The sequence below is a fragment of the Rhipicephalus sanguineus genome, chromosome 11 (genome assembly GCF_013339695.2).
Source record: "Rhipicephalus sanguineus isolate Rsan-2018 chromosome 11, BIME_Rsan_1.4, whole genome shotgun sequence".
Classification (NCBI taxonomy): domain Eukaryota; kingdom Metazoa; phylum Arthropoda; class Arachnida; order Ixodida; family Ixodidae; genus Rhipicephalus; species Rhipicephalus sanguineus.
The window spans coordinates 24,430,916-24,449,550 of NC_051186.1; the positions used below are offsets into that span (position 1 = coordinate 24,430,916).

An 18,635-nucleotide genomic window follows, 5' to 3' on the forward strand; every position below is an offset into this window, starting at 1 on the left:
TCCTTGGAACCTGCCCAACGACTGCATCCCATTCATGGTTTGGGACAGATATGAAAAAGTTTTTGGCAGGATATTTTAGAGGCAGCTGGTTAAAATAGTGAGGTCACTCTATGGTAACTTAAAGAAAGGGGTTGCAGGGACTTTTTCAAAAAGTCTACTGTAGAACACGTGTTTGATGCCGTGCTTGTTAAAATATCACACGAACACCAGCAAAGTATTCCAGAAGAATATAACACACAGACACGTTTTAAAAAGAGAACCATATTTGGTTTTACTACTATCATCATATGTTTTACATATATGTACACGCATGTTTGTGAATTGGCAATTTCTACTGACAGAGCAGGCAGCAACGCGCTCCTTATGCAACAGTGGTAGCAGAGAAATATCATGGAAATGCACGCAGAGAGAGATAAAAGGCAAGCAGGGGCCATATTTTGTAACGATTAGTGCAATCCATTCGTCTCACATTTTGATACTGGTGTGCACACACATACGTGGCCGAGCACCCAAAGATGTTAACGCATGTAAACCACCACATCACATGTTGGTCTTTCTTTTCCGGAATCGCTCACTTGGCATAACTGAGGATAAAAACGGAAAAGATTCTAAAAAGAAAAAGAATCGTTACAAAATGTGGCCTCAGAGAAATATTTCAATATTGTGAGTTGGCCACACTTCCTGGTGTCCTCGTGACATCATACCGTTCAAAGCGACCAAGACCACACAGCACACATAAGCAAACAGCATGTAATCAACACCTTGGCCAAGACTTGAGTCTCGTGATTGATTGAATGAATGGTCTTTTCACCATTTCAATCTCGCATAAATTGCAACTCATTGCCTCTTGTTAGCACCCGCAGCACTTACAGTCCTCACTTTGTACTCTGGAAAAAAAAACGATAAAAAAAAAGCAATACAGGTTCTCCCAACAAGGCCAAAGCAATGTACATACGTTAACCTTAAAAGAAGGCCTATATTTATATAGAATACTCAATACAATAAACAGTGCTCCTCATTTTGCAAGGGGCGAGGCAGACATCCAACATTGCACAGCTCACTCTTTAGACTCCTCCAAGGCTGTGGTCTTGAAATAAATTAAAACAAACGTTGTTTCAAAAGGCTATACACATATGCAACATGTGCTGTCTAGCACTGGTGAGAGTGTGTGCTTCTTTACTTGAATCCTTGTTTTGCACATAGCGTCAAAAGAGAGCATTGATTGTCCCCACACAGAACACTGTGCGCAGGCAACATGATCTTAAATACAATAGCATAGCTTGCAAAAGACAAAGTGCAGAGGGTTGGCTAAGTGCACCAACAAAACCAGGGGAATCCACTCTTGGAAGCAGCAGTTTTACTGCAAAAGAATGTAAACATGGGGGGCTGCCAGATGGCACATGTTGCAGCAGCCCAAGCACACGATGAACAGAAGGAAACAAAGCGCTGTGCAGGTCCATCTGGTGGTGAAAACTTGGTGGAAAAACACCACTACAGATGCAAGCAGCATACAGAAACCTGAATAAATAGTCTCATTGAGTAATCTCTGAAGGATTTCTGTGGCCAACATTGTGAGTCCTATCATCTTTATCGAAGACACTTGCACACGCCTTGACAGTACTTTTGAAAGACAGTGTACAAAAGCACCATAGGACAGCTCCATGCATGCAGTAGTCGAAAGAAACAAAGCTCCTAACTCTCCTTAGCTCTTGGCCACTATGTGTTCTACATGCATAACAGTTTCAATACCTTTCGCAAATACTGCACAGCTGCTCACAAAAGGCTAAAAGAACAGAAGCTAACAACAAAACGATACTAAAAGCAGAAGATTTCCATCGCAGCTGAGGTGTACAGTTGAAAATCAAAGGGTGTGATCTCCACAGTCTCCATCAAAATTTTACAGACCATAAAATCTGTGAAAAGCTGAATATTTCTGTATCCTTATATTATTCAAATTCCCAGCTTGTGTGTAGTTTATGCAAACAATATAGTACTGTATAGGTCTATTTGCCATGGTCACAAACTGCTAGAAATAAATATTACCTCTCATGGCCCGTAAACTTTTGATGTCAACTGCACCTCTCCACAGCCAGGTATGCGAAGGAATCAAGCTTCATTTCCCTGCCTCTGGAGTTTCAAAGAAACATGATGTTGATTTATCTCTAAAATCCTGAACTTTCAAAACTGCAGTATATTTTGTCCATTTTTCTGAATTCCGCGTAGTTGTTAATTTAGGGCGGACATTTTCAGAAATCAGAACCATATTTGTCATCACTTTTGTGATTTCACCAATTCAAGATGCACGGCTCATGTTTCACATAAACTGCACTTGCAGCAGCAGAGGATGGATAAGCTTCAGCGGCTACTAGAAGCGACCAGTTTTGTGCTCCACCATAAGAGTGTCCCACAAAAGCTTGCAAGTGTGAAAAATACATCTCTATACTGCAGTTAAACCTCAATATAACGGACATAACGCAAACTTAAAATGTCTCACGCTGATATTAGCATGTAAACAACGTTTATAACAAATTTTGGATATAACCAAGGTATTTTCATGCCAGATGCAACTTCATTCAACGAGGTTTGACTGTAGTTTCATTTGACAACAGGATTCTGTAGTGGCAAATTGATTGTTCTCTACAGTTATATTGGCACACACAAAAAAGCAAAGGTGTGCCCTTATCCCTGATATCAGATTACAAAAAAAAAAGAAAGAAAAACTGGCGGCAATGCTAGGCATTATTTACAAACGTCAGAGGTAGCAGTACGCCCTCACGTATGGGAAAGGTTTTACATAAAAGCCCTGCAAAGCACACATTTCAATGAACACCGCACAGTACTATACCAAAATACCTGTCAAACCTTTCTGCCTTGACAAATAACTCTTTAAAAAACTGATGCAGTGCTTGTCTCTCCCAACACAGTATATACTACTGTTTGTCATAATAAAAGCAAAAGTCGTGACAATGCTTCAGTGCATGTTACTCAAGAAATTCCGACTTTGGAATGAAACAAACGTAGCATCTAAAGCACTTCTCAGAGAAGCGCTGCTGTAATGCCAGCCAACCCTAATCTTGGCCTCATTATCTAACCTTAATTTGATTATACAAAACTCATTAACCTCTTAGAAGTGCAGCCAGACGGGTAATTCTCACAGTTACTGCAGCAAGTTGCAGCACTGCATGTAAGCCCTTTTATGTGGGACAAATAAATATTTTACCAAAATTCAGCCATGATAATGCTATCGCAGCAATTCTGCTGGTTCCTGTTGGCACATCACCTGTTTTATGGCAAGAACCTCAGAAGCTTATGTTAGGTAAGAATCAAATAAGAAAAAAAAAAGGCACGGAATAATAATGTGTTGCCACTGCAGTGACTTAATACCCATCTCAAAGTACGCATAGCTTCAGTTGCACATAACGCCGAATCTGCCATCATGACGTGAAGTTTAACTGGCAAGAAATTAAGTGCTCTGTGTTCCTAGCCACTGATGTGTACCACAGATTAAAGAGTTTATTCTTGCTTTCAATAATATTCATACTGTTCACGTTAGTGGACGATACATCAACACTACATGCACTCTCAGTACAGTGACCACTGATAACGTTTTTCAGTGCTAACTAAAGGGCAGCTGCAATGCTTGGCGTTATCCAAGACGACTTGCAATCACCAGATGTGTGTTCATTGCCTTTAAACGATTTCCATCATACTGAATTTTGTATCTTTTCAAAGATACATCTATATATAATCTCTATGTGCACATTAAAGAAGGAGAAGAAATGCCAGCGTCTGTTTTTAGAGCTAATAGTAAATGCTACTAAATGTTTTATACACTAATCTTGCCAACAGAGGAACAGAAAGACAACACCATGCACACAATGTTTAACAGTTTGTGTATAACTATGGGTACTAAGTTAATTTATACAGAAACCACTGCCTGATGTATGCAAGGCAACATGCTGCAGTACGTTTCCAGTTTAGGCTCTGACTGAGAAGCCTTTATGCGCATGACAGTGCCAAACACAATGCTGAAAGACATACTATAGTGGGGTTTCCGTAGTAACCTGAGCATTCTGATGTTGGTGCTAGTGTAACGCTTGAACTCAGAAAAGAGCAAGGCCTTAAAGAAGCACTTACACGCTTAGAACAGGCAAGGTGCTCGAAACGAGTTGCTAGAGAAAAAAAATAAGCTTCTCATGTCGTTTGGCTGTATGCACTTCTGCCTACGTCACACGTCTGCCTCGTCTTAGGTCACAAAACAGTTTCACAAATTTTTCCTGAAAATGAATACTTGCGACACGAGCCTGTTGGCATCACTGTGGAGACACTGAAGTTCCCTTTAGTTGCAACTTGGTGCCCTTCAAGCAAGCATGTTCAAGTGTAGAGGTTTTGCCTCCTTGGCAAGCCATTGAACAGCTCCCATGCACTTCGTCAAGCTTGCCAGAGGATGCTATCAGCACCACAAGTCAAAAGTCTGAATGCAAGGTCAGTCAACAACCAAGTTACAAAATAAGAACCACAGTATTGGAAACAGGCATGGCCACTAAAAAGTATGAAGACATTGGTGTCTCAGTATGTGTCATTGATACAGCACTGGTGCAAAGACAAGCCTCAGTGGCCACCCGTAGCCTGCTTTCACCTGAGCAAAAACAAACAAATTTAAAAGGAACAGTGCGCTTCATCACATTTTTACACACGTGTGCGCAAACACACAAATAAAACAGAAGTGCCCGTGAGCAGCCATGGTGCTGGAACCAGAGACAACTAATGATGTAGCAGATGGTGACATTGCCGACTGAATAGATGACGTCAGACCGCAGCGTGGCCTTAGCTCTGAGACTCGTAGCTGGAGGAGAACTGTTCACGCGGGTCTTCCAGTCCGAGGCCCAAGTCGACGGGACTCGGTGGGGTGCTCAGGTTGGAGCTATTGTTGGAGGCAATCGAGTGGCGTGGACTGGCCTGCTGTCCTCTCGACTCCTGTCATGATTGAGCGCACGGGGAGATGGGAAAAGAAACAAGACGCATGCTGTGAGATGGGGACAGGCGGTGCACAAAGTCCTGAACTCAATCATCTTGGCAGCAAAAACAACACGAGAAACATGAAGATGCCCAAAAGTTCAACTGCTTCCTTTACAGGGACACTAAAGTAAAACATGGACAGATAAATTATTCTTTCAGAACTCTACTGTCATTAATTTTGCCATTATAGGTTAATATTAGAAGAGGAAACGAAGCTCAAAGTTTCATGTTTGAATTTTGCACCAAAACTTCAGCACACGAATGTCAGTGTGATGTCACAAGTATTTTGGCCACATTGGTTCAATGAAATGTACTCAAACTTGCTAGTCCCCCTTAGAACACAATGTAAATCATTTTTACCAATAAAAAATTGCGTAGTCCCTAGCAGACACCGTCAAAATCTATGACATCATGGTGAGCTGGTGTGGCAATTACATGGTCGTGTCAGAACTACATATGAGAAAAATAGCTTTTCTCTTTAGTGTACCTTTGAAAGCGTACACTCAAACACAAATATAACAAAATTACCTACAACATGATATCTTAAGCACATGTGATATGGTGAAGATACATTGAACGTTATACCGGTGCAGTGCTGGTATTAATGTAGAAAAAAATGACGTACATGTTTATGCTAAAGAAGCTGTCAGTTTCAAAGCACTCAAAGCAACTGCTGCTGAGCAGAAGGAACGGTGGCTTGGCATTTACCAGGCATCTCGCAACACTGCCAGTAAGTCGTATGTGTTACACCGTTATGGTATACGAAATGAGACTGACAGGAAACCATTGAAATTGGTACCCAGTGAAATATTAAATGACATTAGTTTGTTGCATGTGTTACACCGTTACGGTTGATGAAATGAGACTGACAGGAAACCACTGAAGTTGGTACCCAGTGAAATATTAAATGATATTAGTTTGTTGCATGTGTTACACCATTATAGTATACGAAATGAGACTGACAGGAAACCACTGAAGTTAGTACCCAGTGAAATATTAAATGACATTAGTTTGTTTATGTCTTACACCGTTATGGTATACAAAATGAGACTGACAGGAAACCACTGAAGTTGGTACCCAGTGAAATATTAAATGACATTAGTTTGTTGCATGTGTTACACCGTTATGGTATACGAAATGAGACTGACAGGAAACCATTGAAGTTGGTACCCAGTGAAATATTAAATGACAATAGTTTGTTGTATGTGTTACACCGTTATGGTATACGAAATGAGACTGACAGGAAACCATTGAAATTGGTACCCAGTGAAATATTAAGGAGAGATGCGAGTTTTTTCAAAAATTATCAATTTTTTGTTTTCACCTGTTTTGTTAAGATTAGTATCTCTACTGTTCCGAAAATAAAAATCAAAGTCGAGACTCAACTGGAAATGCGTTAAAATTGCGTCTAAAGAGCACAAGGTGGCTGTTAATCTTGACCGAAAGTGTGACGTCTTCTAGCGCCTCGCGGCCGATAACGCGCGGCCGCTCGCCATTGGGGACCGCATGAGGAGATCTTCAAATAACCACGGTTTCCCGCGCTGCAGAAGCGCAAGAAATAATAAAGAAAACATTTTTGCCGCGCTTTCCAAGCGCTGCGACTGGCTTTTAAATAACGTGGTACGGATCGGGGTTCGCCACTGGCCGCTGCAAGCCTTGCGTGTTGTGAAGCCTGCTTGCAGGGTCCGTGTTTCATTGAGCTGCGCAGCTGAACGTTTCTCTCGCGTATTTATTTTCATCATGGACGAAGAGAACCGTAGCAAGCGCAGTCACCGGCCAGTGAAGTATCGCTCGGTGAACAAATTTCGAGGATGCCGGCCCAAATCGAAGCCAAACACTCGCCGAACGGCTAGCGACGGCGACCGGGCGATGCTTCCGACGAGTTTGCCGCAGCGTTCGAGTATCTCAGTGCCTCTCAAAGAGAAGATCGTACTCTTCGACGACGAAGAAAGATCACGGTGGTAAGAGTCTTCCTTGATCGCTGACATAACAGCATTGAACATCCTCGTGATCGGTGCAGTGTGTCCAACGTGTCATCGTTCGGGAATACGCGTCCGCGAACCAGCTTACAAATGCAAAGGCATCGTTTCTGGAACTGCAGTGCGAGAACAGCAAGTGGCCCGAAAGTATTCTTTCGATGACGTATACGTTGCGGCGAGTTGCTTCGAGCGAGGATGCCAGTGTAGGGGCGGCGAGTGACGGACCGATCGCAAGCAGAACCTACGGCAGCAGGAGCTCACGCAATAGCTACTCTGCTCGAAAGAGCTGTGAAGGAGAAACTTATGGCGCTGGCTCATTTTAGTGGCAGTGGCTACCAGAAGAGCAATTTACCTCTTTTGTGTGCAATTTTGATCGGATTTCGTTTCCTCTTTCATAAATAAAAATCCAATTTTAACTTTAAACTTTGTTTTTCTCAAAACACACTTTTTGGCAACTTTTTCAACGTGCCCCTTTTGTTTTTGACACTTCTGGTGCTCAGATCTGCATGAAATTTTGCCCAAATTTTCTCTAATGTGTGAGGAGTGCCGTTATCTGCTCGAAATCTCAATATTATGTTATGCATATTAGAAAATTTGCAAGTAAACATTTACTGGGGTCTGGCTAATATGGACTTCCCATGTTTAAATTTTTCACGTCTAGTAAATATTTTATATGCACTTTCTGGATGGCTTTCGGCACTCTACAGTTCAATTGGAGCAATATGAGCCATCAATTGTCAAAATACATAGAAGTTTAAAGATCGAAATAGGGGGGCTACAGGGCCTATGTTTTACACATTTGCCATAGTGCAGAACAAAAAGTATGCAACTTACAAGAAAACTAATTATATATTTGAAACCAGAATAAAAATCTCTACAAATACATCAAATGTCATTGCTCTAGGATGAATATTAAAAAAAAAAGTGTCGTCGGCCCGCATCTCCCCTTAAATGACATTAGTTTGTTGCATGTGTTGCACTGTTATGGTATATGAAATGAGAGTGACAGGAAACCATTCAAAGTGGTACCCAGTGAAATATTAAATGACATTAGTTTCAGATGCTTAACTGCTAACGTGCTTCACTCTGTTAATATGCAACTGTGAAATAACACTAGAGTAACACATTGGCTTGCTGGCTGCAGGCTAGCCAAGTTGGACAAAACTTGCACGTTCACTGACAGTGCACTCTTTCAAGTTTCTCTTGTAGAGTATTTCACATCTTTTGCTACCAGTATACATAAAGGTGTTGTACGAATAAGTTATGTTTGGCTTCAGCTTCAACGCAGCCAACTTCGCTCTGGTTCAGTTCTCGAAATCAAAATTCATAGTGGTTTGCAAACCAGTTTTGCAACACTGAACCAGTTCATGAACCAATTTGGCACGTTAAACTTTACCTTTAACATGCTACACAGTGTTGTGGCCTTAAAAGTGCTAAGCTCGAGCACTCCAGGCAGCATTGTTCATGTTGCAGCAATAGATGTTCTTTTCTTTTGTGTAGTGGCAAATGCAAGGCACGTGCCTTGCTCTTGTACATATGCAACTCTTGGCAGTGACTGGTCTTTTTGCATAAGTATTGGCTTAGCCAAAATAGCTACAGCAGGCCTAATCAAAAACACAGCCATCCTGTGAGCACGGCACTGCACGGCAAGCGTGTGTGGCCCTCCGAGGCATCCAGCCCTGCACTCTCTCTTTCGCACATTTATTTCTGGTCCCAATCAAGCTAAGTGTTGGTACAACAGTAGAAACAGGAATGTTGGAGAAAAATAACCGTCGACTAGATAGAATAAAATGATAGAGTCTGCTTGGCAACAGGGCTCTTTGCATAACATGATACATCTACACCACATGTGTCATAACTGGCGCATGATAACATTAAAATCACACCCGAAGGGCAGTACTACACAGATGCATTTAGTGTGGAGTACAGTGCTTGTTGAGTTAAAGGCCACAGCATGGTGCATTATTTTGAATGAGTACAAACATGTTGAGAGTGGTGAAATAATAATTTCCTTTGTCTAATTCGAGAGAGTGATTTGACAGCCTGCCATCCATTTGACAGTAAGGCATCCAAACTCAATGGCAGGTAATTATTTTGCATGTGTGACCACTCCTTCGTGTGTTTCAGAAGCTGGTCATCTATGCAACAACACATCAGATTCATTTAGAGCACCCATACGAAACAGTCTCGCCTTGTGTACTGCAAAGGCTGTTATAGCTTATGCCTTGAAATAACTGATATATATATATATATTTTTTTTCGGTTTAGGCTATGTTTGGGTTCTGGCATGTTCTGAGAATATCAGTTCAAGTTCAGGTTCAGTTTCAACAAAGATACCAGTTTGAGTTCAGTTTTCAGTTCAGGTTCGAGTTCAGTTTGACACCTTGGTATACATATTGTGACCTGCAAGCGAACATAGGTTAGTTTAGGTTTGGTTGAATATCAAATTTTTGGTTTTGCTACAGTAGCACAATACTCATTGAAATAAAGCATGGCCAAAGACATTTTAGTTTGGCTTCATTATATATTCTTGCAACATGAAACACAAGGGACATTAAGACAGAAAGACTTCTTTTTTGTTTGATCTAAAAGACATGCTTTGTGTGAAAAAATGTTCTTGATGTTAAGCATGCACTGTATAAAAACTTGCATTCACAAAGGTTAAAGAAACAGCATGCTTGCTTATGTTTACAAGAACTATGGTGGTACAGATAAAGTTATGTCCAGTAGCACATAAGACAGAGTATTCTATACATACTAGACAGGAAAATCTAAATTAAAATATATAATTTAAGAGAACAAGCTACTTTTGAAATATGTGAAACATGCTAGTAAATATAGTGAGCAAAAACGTCATCCAGTTGTGTTCCTTCACTACAAATGCAGTACTAAAACAAGTGAGGCTAGGTATATGTGGCTGAAGTTTGTGTTAAAGGGACCCTGAAACGGTTTTTTGAAGTTTTGTCAGCGTTTAGGCTCGAGCATCCCCAAATCATTCGCACCAGAAATTAAGCGACGCACTGTATACCAAGGCCGCTACGGAATTTATATCTATACCCTCCTCCTCACCACTGCCTAGCACCCTCAACTCAGACACCCTGACATCGTCGGCGATCGCAGCGCTCTCATGAGCGCACTCGACGGTTTGAGCTTCGCCCAGTCATGGCCTCAGATACTGTGCGCCGACGGGTTGCGCGCAATCTCGGAGGCCCAACAAAGACGAAGCTCGCGGAGTGGTTGATATCTGTTCCGACAGGTGCCGCCACACTACCAGCAGATCTTATTTTATTTTCCTGTACGGCGACAATCTGCAAAAGCATGCGGACAAACAAAAATAATTCGAGAACGATCACCGATAAGCGTAACCTCGGGCAATGTGGTTGTGTCTTCAAGGGGGAAGTTACAGCCACAAAAACGTGGATCGTGGCGTTGAACGGATAGCGAGAGCGCGACGCTCATTGCAGCGACGAGCTGAAGGGATTCCGCTCGCCAGATGCCTCACGAACATTGCACGATGTCGCAGCTTTACAAGTCACCAATTACTAGATATGTGGTACACAACACGGCTAGGGCAATTAATTATGTCCAAGAAAAGAAACCTCGAGATAAACACTGTCGCTCAGCTCACGTCAACACGGAGCACGTTGTAACACAGGCAGACGAGACGACGCTCGCTGCCCACAGGAGGTTCAATGACGTGTACTGGACATATCCAATCAGATCAGCCGCCTGCGTGACGTCGCGCTTCCAATACGACGCGCACTGGAAGTGGGCGGTTTGAAAACGCGTTTGGCTGAGCCGCTGTGATCGGTGGCGATTCGCAGCTTTAGAGCCTTGTAATAAATTACACAGTTTACGCACAGAGCTTAAATCGGTCTGTAAATGATCCTTAGGACTTGCTCTACCGGCTCAATGTCTTCGTACAAAATCGTCAAAACCGTTTCAGGGTCCCTTTAAGGAGCTCGATGAAATGTGAAAAATTTGCTTTTTTTGCAACTTTAGAAGGACTCAATCCTAAGCCACAATAAAGAGATGAAAGAAAAGATGCCTCCCACCTCCTTATAAAGGATGTTGAAAAAAATGAGTCATTGTACATACCAGCCCTTAAAAAAACAACAACAACAAGTTAACTGTTAAGAAGCACCAAAGTTGCACCAATACTTCAAAAATGCACAGTGCATTTCTTTGTCCTCTTCTTTGTGAGTACAGCGCCAACTAAAAGATGAATGCGTACCAATTCAGTTTTCAGTTCTAATACTTCAGTTCTAATACTTCAGTGCAATCATCATCATAGGTTATGATTGTAATGATCAGGATAATGATCATCATTGCCTTGACTGTTACTTGACTGTAACCGGAGTTCTTCAAGTGCTTCAGCTTTCAGTTCTAATACTGTGCCAATTGTTTTTATTTAGTGCGAGTTGACATTAATTATTCTTGCAGAGTACATATAGCCTACTGAACAAGTCAGCTTGACAATAATATAAATTAAACTAAGTTAACAAAATTTAATGTGAAGTTTGTGAATCATTCAATACGGCAAAGCTCATAGCTTGAATAATAGCCTTAATTTGAAGTTAAAATGCAAACTCATATAAGCAAATCGGCAGAACAAATCTGGAAATTTACACACTTACACACGGTTCAAAAGAACTCTCATATACTGCAAAGCCACAAAAGCATGCTAAATAAGGGGATTAGCTTAGCTTATTTCACACTCAAAAAGCATCACTGATGCAACCAAAGAAGAACAGGTTGATCTTCTGAGGGTGGTACAAGAGTTATAGAAAGTGTACGGTGGATCCATGCTGCATCAAATTCAATATCTCACATCAGCAGGCTTTAAATTCGTAAAATGTTGCTAAACATTTTACCAAGTGTCCCAATCTCAATGTTCAAACAAAAATTTGTACTTATGCTTATTAAGGAATTGCTCTTTGTCACTATCATCGTCACTCAAATACACCTTAGAGAAAATATCAAAGTCCTTTGTAAGAAAGCATATAAGAAGCTCTTATATATGTGGATATGTGCGTGTGCTTCTTTCAGCAGTTTGCCACGTCAGAAAATGGGCAATGTGAGCCTGAAAATAGACACATGCAAAAGGAACATTGCACTTGCAGATTCGCATCCGGCATTTTTAGAGCAAAGATGGAAACAAAGAAAGAGTGAGGACATGTGCACTGTCTCCTTCTCTTTCTTACCAGTTCTTTATTTCCTTCTTTATGCCAATAATGCCTGATGTGGAACACTGGCACAGATATATTGCAGACAAGTTTCATGGAACCGGCTCTTGCTTAAAGAGAAAATCCACAATACCAGTTGACCAGCTTGTGCAGATAGTTAGACCAGTAAATGAAAAACTCAAGTTTTCAAATGATCTCAGCGAGAACAGAGATGAAAGTGCAACTTGGTTTGACTACACATTTACACAAGTTTACCTAGGAACAGCTCTGAGAAAGTTAGCAAACAGTAACAGTCTTTAAAAAAATGAATGTAGCACAAGCAGTCCCACAATATTCCATAGCAACCAGACTATAGTGTTTCATCTACACGAACTAGTACTTAAATATTCAGGCATACAGTGAAATCTCGGTATAACGAACTTCAGGGGACCGCGGAAAAATGTTCGTTATTCTGAATGGTCGTTATAGTGAAAGCCTAAAAATTTACCATAACAATAGAATTTCAGTAACGCAAACGTCCTACCTCTGCAACGGTACGTCCTTAACTCGTTTCTCACAACAATGCACACGTGAACGTCAGACAAGGCACGTTTAACCCTTTCTGTCACGAATTATGATGCACTGACTGCAAATGCATCAAATTTTCATGGCATGATTTCGAGGCACTCAGTATTACATTCCATGAAATAAACTGAAGGAATCTGTTGTTTTATGTGAGTTACAGTAATTAATGCTAATTAGTGTGGAATTAAATATCTAATTATTCCGCAATCAGTCAGCTTCAATCCTTGCATAAAAGGAATCAACTATTAGGCCCAAAATGCATGCACAGTTTGTTTTTTGTTGTATGCTTTTCGAGCGATGATAAAAAATACTCTTGACGTTGGTCCTCGAACGTCGCACGTCGAACTATCGTTGAACATGGTAGTGTCTCTAGCATAGTGATCATCTGCAGCAATATACAACATAATGAAGTTAAATAAGCGCTAGTTGTCCACTCAGGAAGCCTGCACGAATTAAGTTTCAGGTCATTTGAAGAAACACGCGGTACGTGATGCGACTTCAAAGTTGATGTGTACAATTGTACACACCGTGACTGAAAGGGTTATTTGAAATATCGTTTTTTGACGGGTGCAGCACAAACTCTGCGTCATGAACGATTCTAGACTGTCCGCATTTTTATGCGCCACTTTGGTCGCTGTTCCGCTTTTTTCTATGAATATGCGGAGTTTCCTCAAGTAGTCCAACGCATCTGTGCCCGACACGGACTCGTCGCGATCTTCGGGCGCTACCGTGACATCGTCGTCCATGTCATCGCTGCAATCCTTTAAGGCTCAACTGCATGCACGCGAGTTTTGAGCGACGGCCGACAGGATTTGCTGTCGCGGAGGGCCATCCATCCCCGTCGCTTGTCGCATCGCAGGTTTCTGGAAAGCCAGAAAACATCGCTTGTCGGCCGGAAGTGAGCATGACGATATCCGGCAACATGGCAGCATCTCTGACCCTCGCTTCGGTTGCAATTTGCTCGTGATGCTTCCAATCGGCGCGTACTTGAAGGAATGCAAGTTATAGACTACCTTCTTTACAGCCCCATCTCACGCGGAGAGCGAGGCAGCGGCCGTATTTTGTCGTTAATTTTGATCGACGGTTCGTTTTGATGTTTCGGTGGTAGCTTGCTGCAATGTCAACATCGTCGTCGTGTGAGGTAGCCCTTCTCCCTACGAAGCAACGATGCGAGGCGCTGCGGCTTTTCTTAAACGTTCTATGACAGCAAGAGGAAACGTTGTCGAGATGCGCCTCGTGGACTAACCCCAACATAATGCAGTTTGCAAAGTGCGACGTAGCGTAGGCAGCCTACGCTTCCGGGCGCCCCATGGGATCACAGCAGATACTACTGTCGCAGTTAAACATAAGATTGCGAAAAAAGAAAGTCACGAAACACTTTTATGGCATGTTGTCATTCATCTACTCTGTAATTCTTTTTCGTAATTTGCCTGCGTGCATGCAATAGTTTTCAATCGAGCAACCGTGACACTTTGTCGCGAACATGTGGGTGCTCCCGTCGCGACAGCGCGACGGTCCGACGGAGCCCGTTTGTCGCAGTCGCCTTCGCTCGAAAGTCGCGTGCAATACATGCGGTTGGGCCTTTACAAAACCTGATGCGCTGTCGCCTCCGCAACAGAGGAAAAAAAAAAAGAAAGGTTCTCCGCCCACGTCTTTCTCCTCCCGCGCTATCTCAGGTTTTTGCGGGAGGGCATCCGCTCTTCGCGCTGCGTCGCCTGCTACACTGAAGAATCCTCGCAAGTTCGTAGTACTGAGGTGTTGTTAAGATTACACGGGAATTAAATAACGATCGTTATTCTGAAATGTTCGTTATTCTGGAGTTCGTAGTAGTGAAATATTTTTACATTGAAACTATACACAGTCGGCACGGGATTTCTTAAAAGTTCGTTAATGTGGTGTTCGTTGTAACGAGGTTTGACTGTATATGTTTACGTAATTAATATTTCTGTTGACACAAGAGCCATTCCGAGCAACTCACATCATGTGCCGAGCCTTGAAGCATGGAGCCATGTTCTTGTGATGACAGCGATCCGTCAGGTGACGCAGTCAGTGAGGATTTAGCTGTCCTAGGTACAGTGCCAGGTGCCAGTGGTGCTGGCCGCTTGGGTTGCAATGGAACACCTACTGCATTGCCAGAAATTGCGAATCAATCCAGAGTATGCTTAAAAAAAGTGCCGACATCTTTTAAAGCAGTAATCATTCCACTGTTAATTTTAACGCATGAAATGTCAACCCCTCCAAGAAATTTAAGTAACAAAACTCTGCAATTTGCTATGGGAGACTTGTAACCAGTGTACTGCGGTCGATGACTAAGCACAGAGAAAAGAGAGGAAAGAGAAAGAAGATGTTGATGAGATGGACTAGCATCGAACAAGGCCTAACACTCAACAGTTTCAAATCTCATGGTGGACATGTCTGCTGCAATATGCATACACAAAGATAAGAACAAACCTGGTGGCTTCACAGACTTGACCCATGCTCTTTTCTCTTCCATGGCTGCAACTCCTTGGACTGTCTGTAGGGCAGAGGAACAGTACTGTTTAGTCCTCAGCTATTTCACATTCTAAAGAAATTACAGGCACTGCTAAACAGTATGGTAGTCTTATGCTTTGAACAAAAAAGGGGCTTTTAAGAACAGAAAACCCCTACAGTGTCTTTATCCTTCCAAAACACAAACTCGTTAACACTCTTGTGACATGTCATGCAAAGACATCCCAACACATTGACTGGATTGAGGTGCCTCCTTTTGCCTCATCCGCCAGCTTGCATGTTGTGCCAGCCCAGAGCCAGCTCAATTGCCAGCTACTGCCACCCAATTGGCAACATGGTGAACACAGCTACTATGCTGGACTTATTTTCCTGTGCAAACCATGCTTCATTCTCCAAACTGGTGATGATGACCACGCCGGATGGCAAAAGCCATCCGGTGCAGTCATCATCACCTTAATCATAATTTTATTCTTCTCCTTAAGCATCATCATCATAGATTATGATTGTAATGATCAGGATAATGATCATCATTGCCTTGACTGTTACTTGGATCATTTGACCATTTGTCTGGATGGACTTGAAGGCGAAAACCATCCGGTGCTGTCATCATAGCCATTATCACCATTGAAGAAGAAGAAGAACAGACTGGCTTTTGCCTTCAAGTCCTCCTAGGTGAATGCATCAGGGACCCTGTGAGTTTTTTATGTGTACAGCTAAACCCCTTCATAAGAGACATGCACCGGGCAGCAATACTTGTCTTTTATACGAGGTGTCTCTTATAAACAGGGTACAGTGTTTGCATTTTCTTACCAACCACTATTTCAATGTAGGCACACTGGCGTCTCCTATACCCAATTGTCTGTCACATCAGTGTCTCTTATAAAGGGGTTCAACTGGACATGAGAAAGTTCACATAAAACCTGCACATTCCCATGAACAAGAAGGAAAACGGAGGTCACTGTTTTTTGTTAAACAAAACATTCCACTCAACGCTGGTCAGCGTCAACAAGGACCGAACCTGCCCATGTGATCAGCTATCAGTGAGCAAGGTTCTCTGCATTAAGTGTGAAGTTCCTGCGACTAAAATAACCAGAGGGAAATTAATTGTTCAGCTACCACTGTAATCATGGATTTCTGTTATTTTTCAGTTGGTGGCTTCAAGAACATTTGCAGCTTTGTCTTGCTCGACTATACTACGAAATTCCAGGCAATCATATTTTTCTGAAGGCATGAATAAGTCACGGTCCACAGGAATGATTTTTGCGAATCGTTGCATGTACAATGCACATCTTGTTGTAAAATGCTCAAGTTTGCAAAGGCCATAGAAACATTAATGCCACACCAGCAGGCCAGATCGAGAGGAGAGCATTCCAACTTTATTTTTTTGTGATGGTACCTACCTGTGCACATTCTCTCTTCTTTTCCTACAAAGCCAAAAGCTGTTTAAAATCAGAAGGACTAATCTGTACACAACCAATTACAGTCCTGAGCTGCTTGAAATACCATGCTTGCAGCTTTCACTGGCAACAGTGCCATATTTCCTCGTAAATTTTATAGAAAACTCCACAAACTTTATAAACTACTCCACAAACTCTGTTAATTTTGTAAGGTCCTCACCGTGGGTAGATCAATAAGCTTCTGCAGCTCAGTGGGACCCATGTGTTGAATGTGGTTGAAGTTGGATGGTGCAGATATCATCCTTGATCGGCGGTCAACACTGCATTAAATTGTGCAAGAACAGGGGCCAACATTTGCTAAAAGCAGCACATTTTCTGTTTGACATATAGCAGGTCATCCCACTTTGGGTGCTTTCCAAATGCAACTGCCAGTGAATAGATGAAGTAAAGCTTTTAAAAAATCATTTTAGAGTTGGCCTACAAGATTGCTTAGCAGCAACGTTCATGGTGCAGGAGTTACCAGGTTCGGTATGGTACACTTGTTGCATAGCATGCCTATCGCAGATCACCCAGTCGCACTTTTCACATCATCCTTTTCCCCTTCAATAGGGTGGCTTTAATTAAAGAGCTGCATGCAAGCTAAGGGGTCCAATTTTCTTTCGCACAACTATGAAATAAATCAGGAGGGTAATTCTTTGGGCAAGTTGGTGGTTCTTGTTACCTTTTTGTTTTGTATCATGTACCATACTCATGCCATTATTCTGTGCAGTGAATGGGTACATCGTGCTAGAGGCCTAGTCAGGTGAAGTTTTTTTTTAATGTCACCTCTTGCCGCAAGCACCATGACAATCTTGTATTGTTGCGCAAATGAATAAATAAATAAAAGACTTCCCGCACAGAAGAAGTGCGGACAAAAGACGAACAATGACAATAGACAAAGAGCTCACTTACCACTGAAAGATTATTGCAGAAATGCAATAAAATATAAAGGGGACATGACCTTATGAAATGGCACATGAAGATATCAAAAGGCAAGACAAAAAGTATCTAACATTAGCCTACATCATCTGTGTTGGTGATGCACACAGTATAAAAAAATGAAGCTCTTTTTCAGTCAATGAAACAGATGGCACACGTACACACTGTGTACCGAATCTGGCAATCTCATTGGCCTCAAATATATTGCGCATTATCTGGGAACAGCTCTTTCCTACTACTCGAGGCTGGTCAAATAGGGGATTGCAATCTGAAACATCACACGTGCTAGAGTGAAGGGATAAGTGAAGAGTATCCCAGCTCACCATAGAAACCATGTAGCGAGAGAAGCCAGAGCAAGGATGCCAGGTGAAATATCGCACACAATACACTGCATGTGCCGAGTGTGTTGTTTACGAGATTTTCCCAATATGTGTGAAACAATATGTCGGTCAAACTGGAAGGTGCGTGAACAATTGTTTGCACGAACATAACTATATACAGCTAAACCTGGATATAACAAAATTGACAAATTCCCGAAAAAATTCGTTATAAACAGGTTTTCCTTATATCCAGTTTTAGCACGAAAATTCGGAAAAGAAATGCACAATTTAAACACAAGGGGAATTGAAGGCAGAGCTCACCTAAAACATTTATCTAGCGGCAAAAAACTGCGTTATTTTGCTCTATTGCTTGTTTGTGAGGGATTGCAATACTGAACGTTCGTAGGACACTAATACAGGACTGTTCCACCATCGTCTAGCCGTGGCCTCTGAAATTGGCTCTGGTAACGCGCCGTTGCGTTGCCGAAGCCAATCTAGGCCACGATCTTGCGAACCCGCGGCGCGGCGCAAGACGGCAAAGCGCGTGACGACAGTGATGAGTCGACCTCCGAAGATCCATTGTTGCCATCGTGGTTGTGGACATTTTGTACCATTTTGTACGACACAGTTGTCGGCATTAAAAAAAAATCGCAAAAGCTACTCGTCGTCGGGGGCTGCTCCATGTGTGCGCACTGAAACCAT

General features: G+C 42.1%; 1 protein-coding gene across 3 annotated transcripts in view; it reads right to left on the bottom strand.

Moving 5' to 3' along the window:
- Window positions 1-245: 245 nt before the first annotated feature.
- Window positions 246-18,635, bottom strand: part of LOC119374636 (serine/threonine-protein kinase MRCK alpha) — a 207,893-nt gene continuing 189,503 nt past the window's right edge. For 2 of the 3 annotated variants that reach the window (XM_037644806.2, XM_037644803.2), the window contains 4 exons: window positions 16,856-16,955; window positions 15,200-15,263; window positions 14,727-14,872; window positions 246-4,977 (listed from right to left, as the gene is read on the bottom strand). In XM_037644806.2, the coding sequence (XP_037500734.1) occupies window positions 4,828-4,977; window positions 14,727-14,872; window positions 15,200-15,263; window positions 16,856-16,955 (460 nt within the window). In that variant the 3' untranslated portion in view covers window positions 246-4,827. The remainder of the gene's footprint in view (window positions 4,978-14,726; window positions 14,873-15,199; window positions 15,264-16,855; window positions 16,956-18,635) is intronic. The other variant, XM_037644804.2, reaches the window with a different exon arrangement.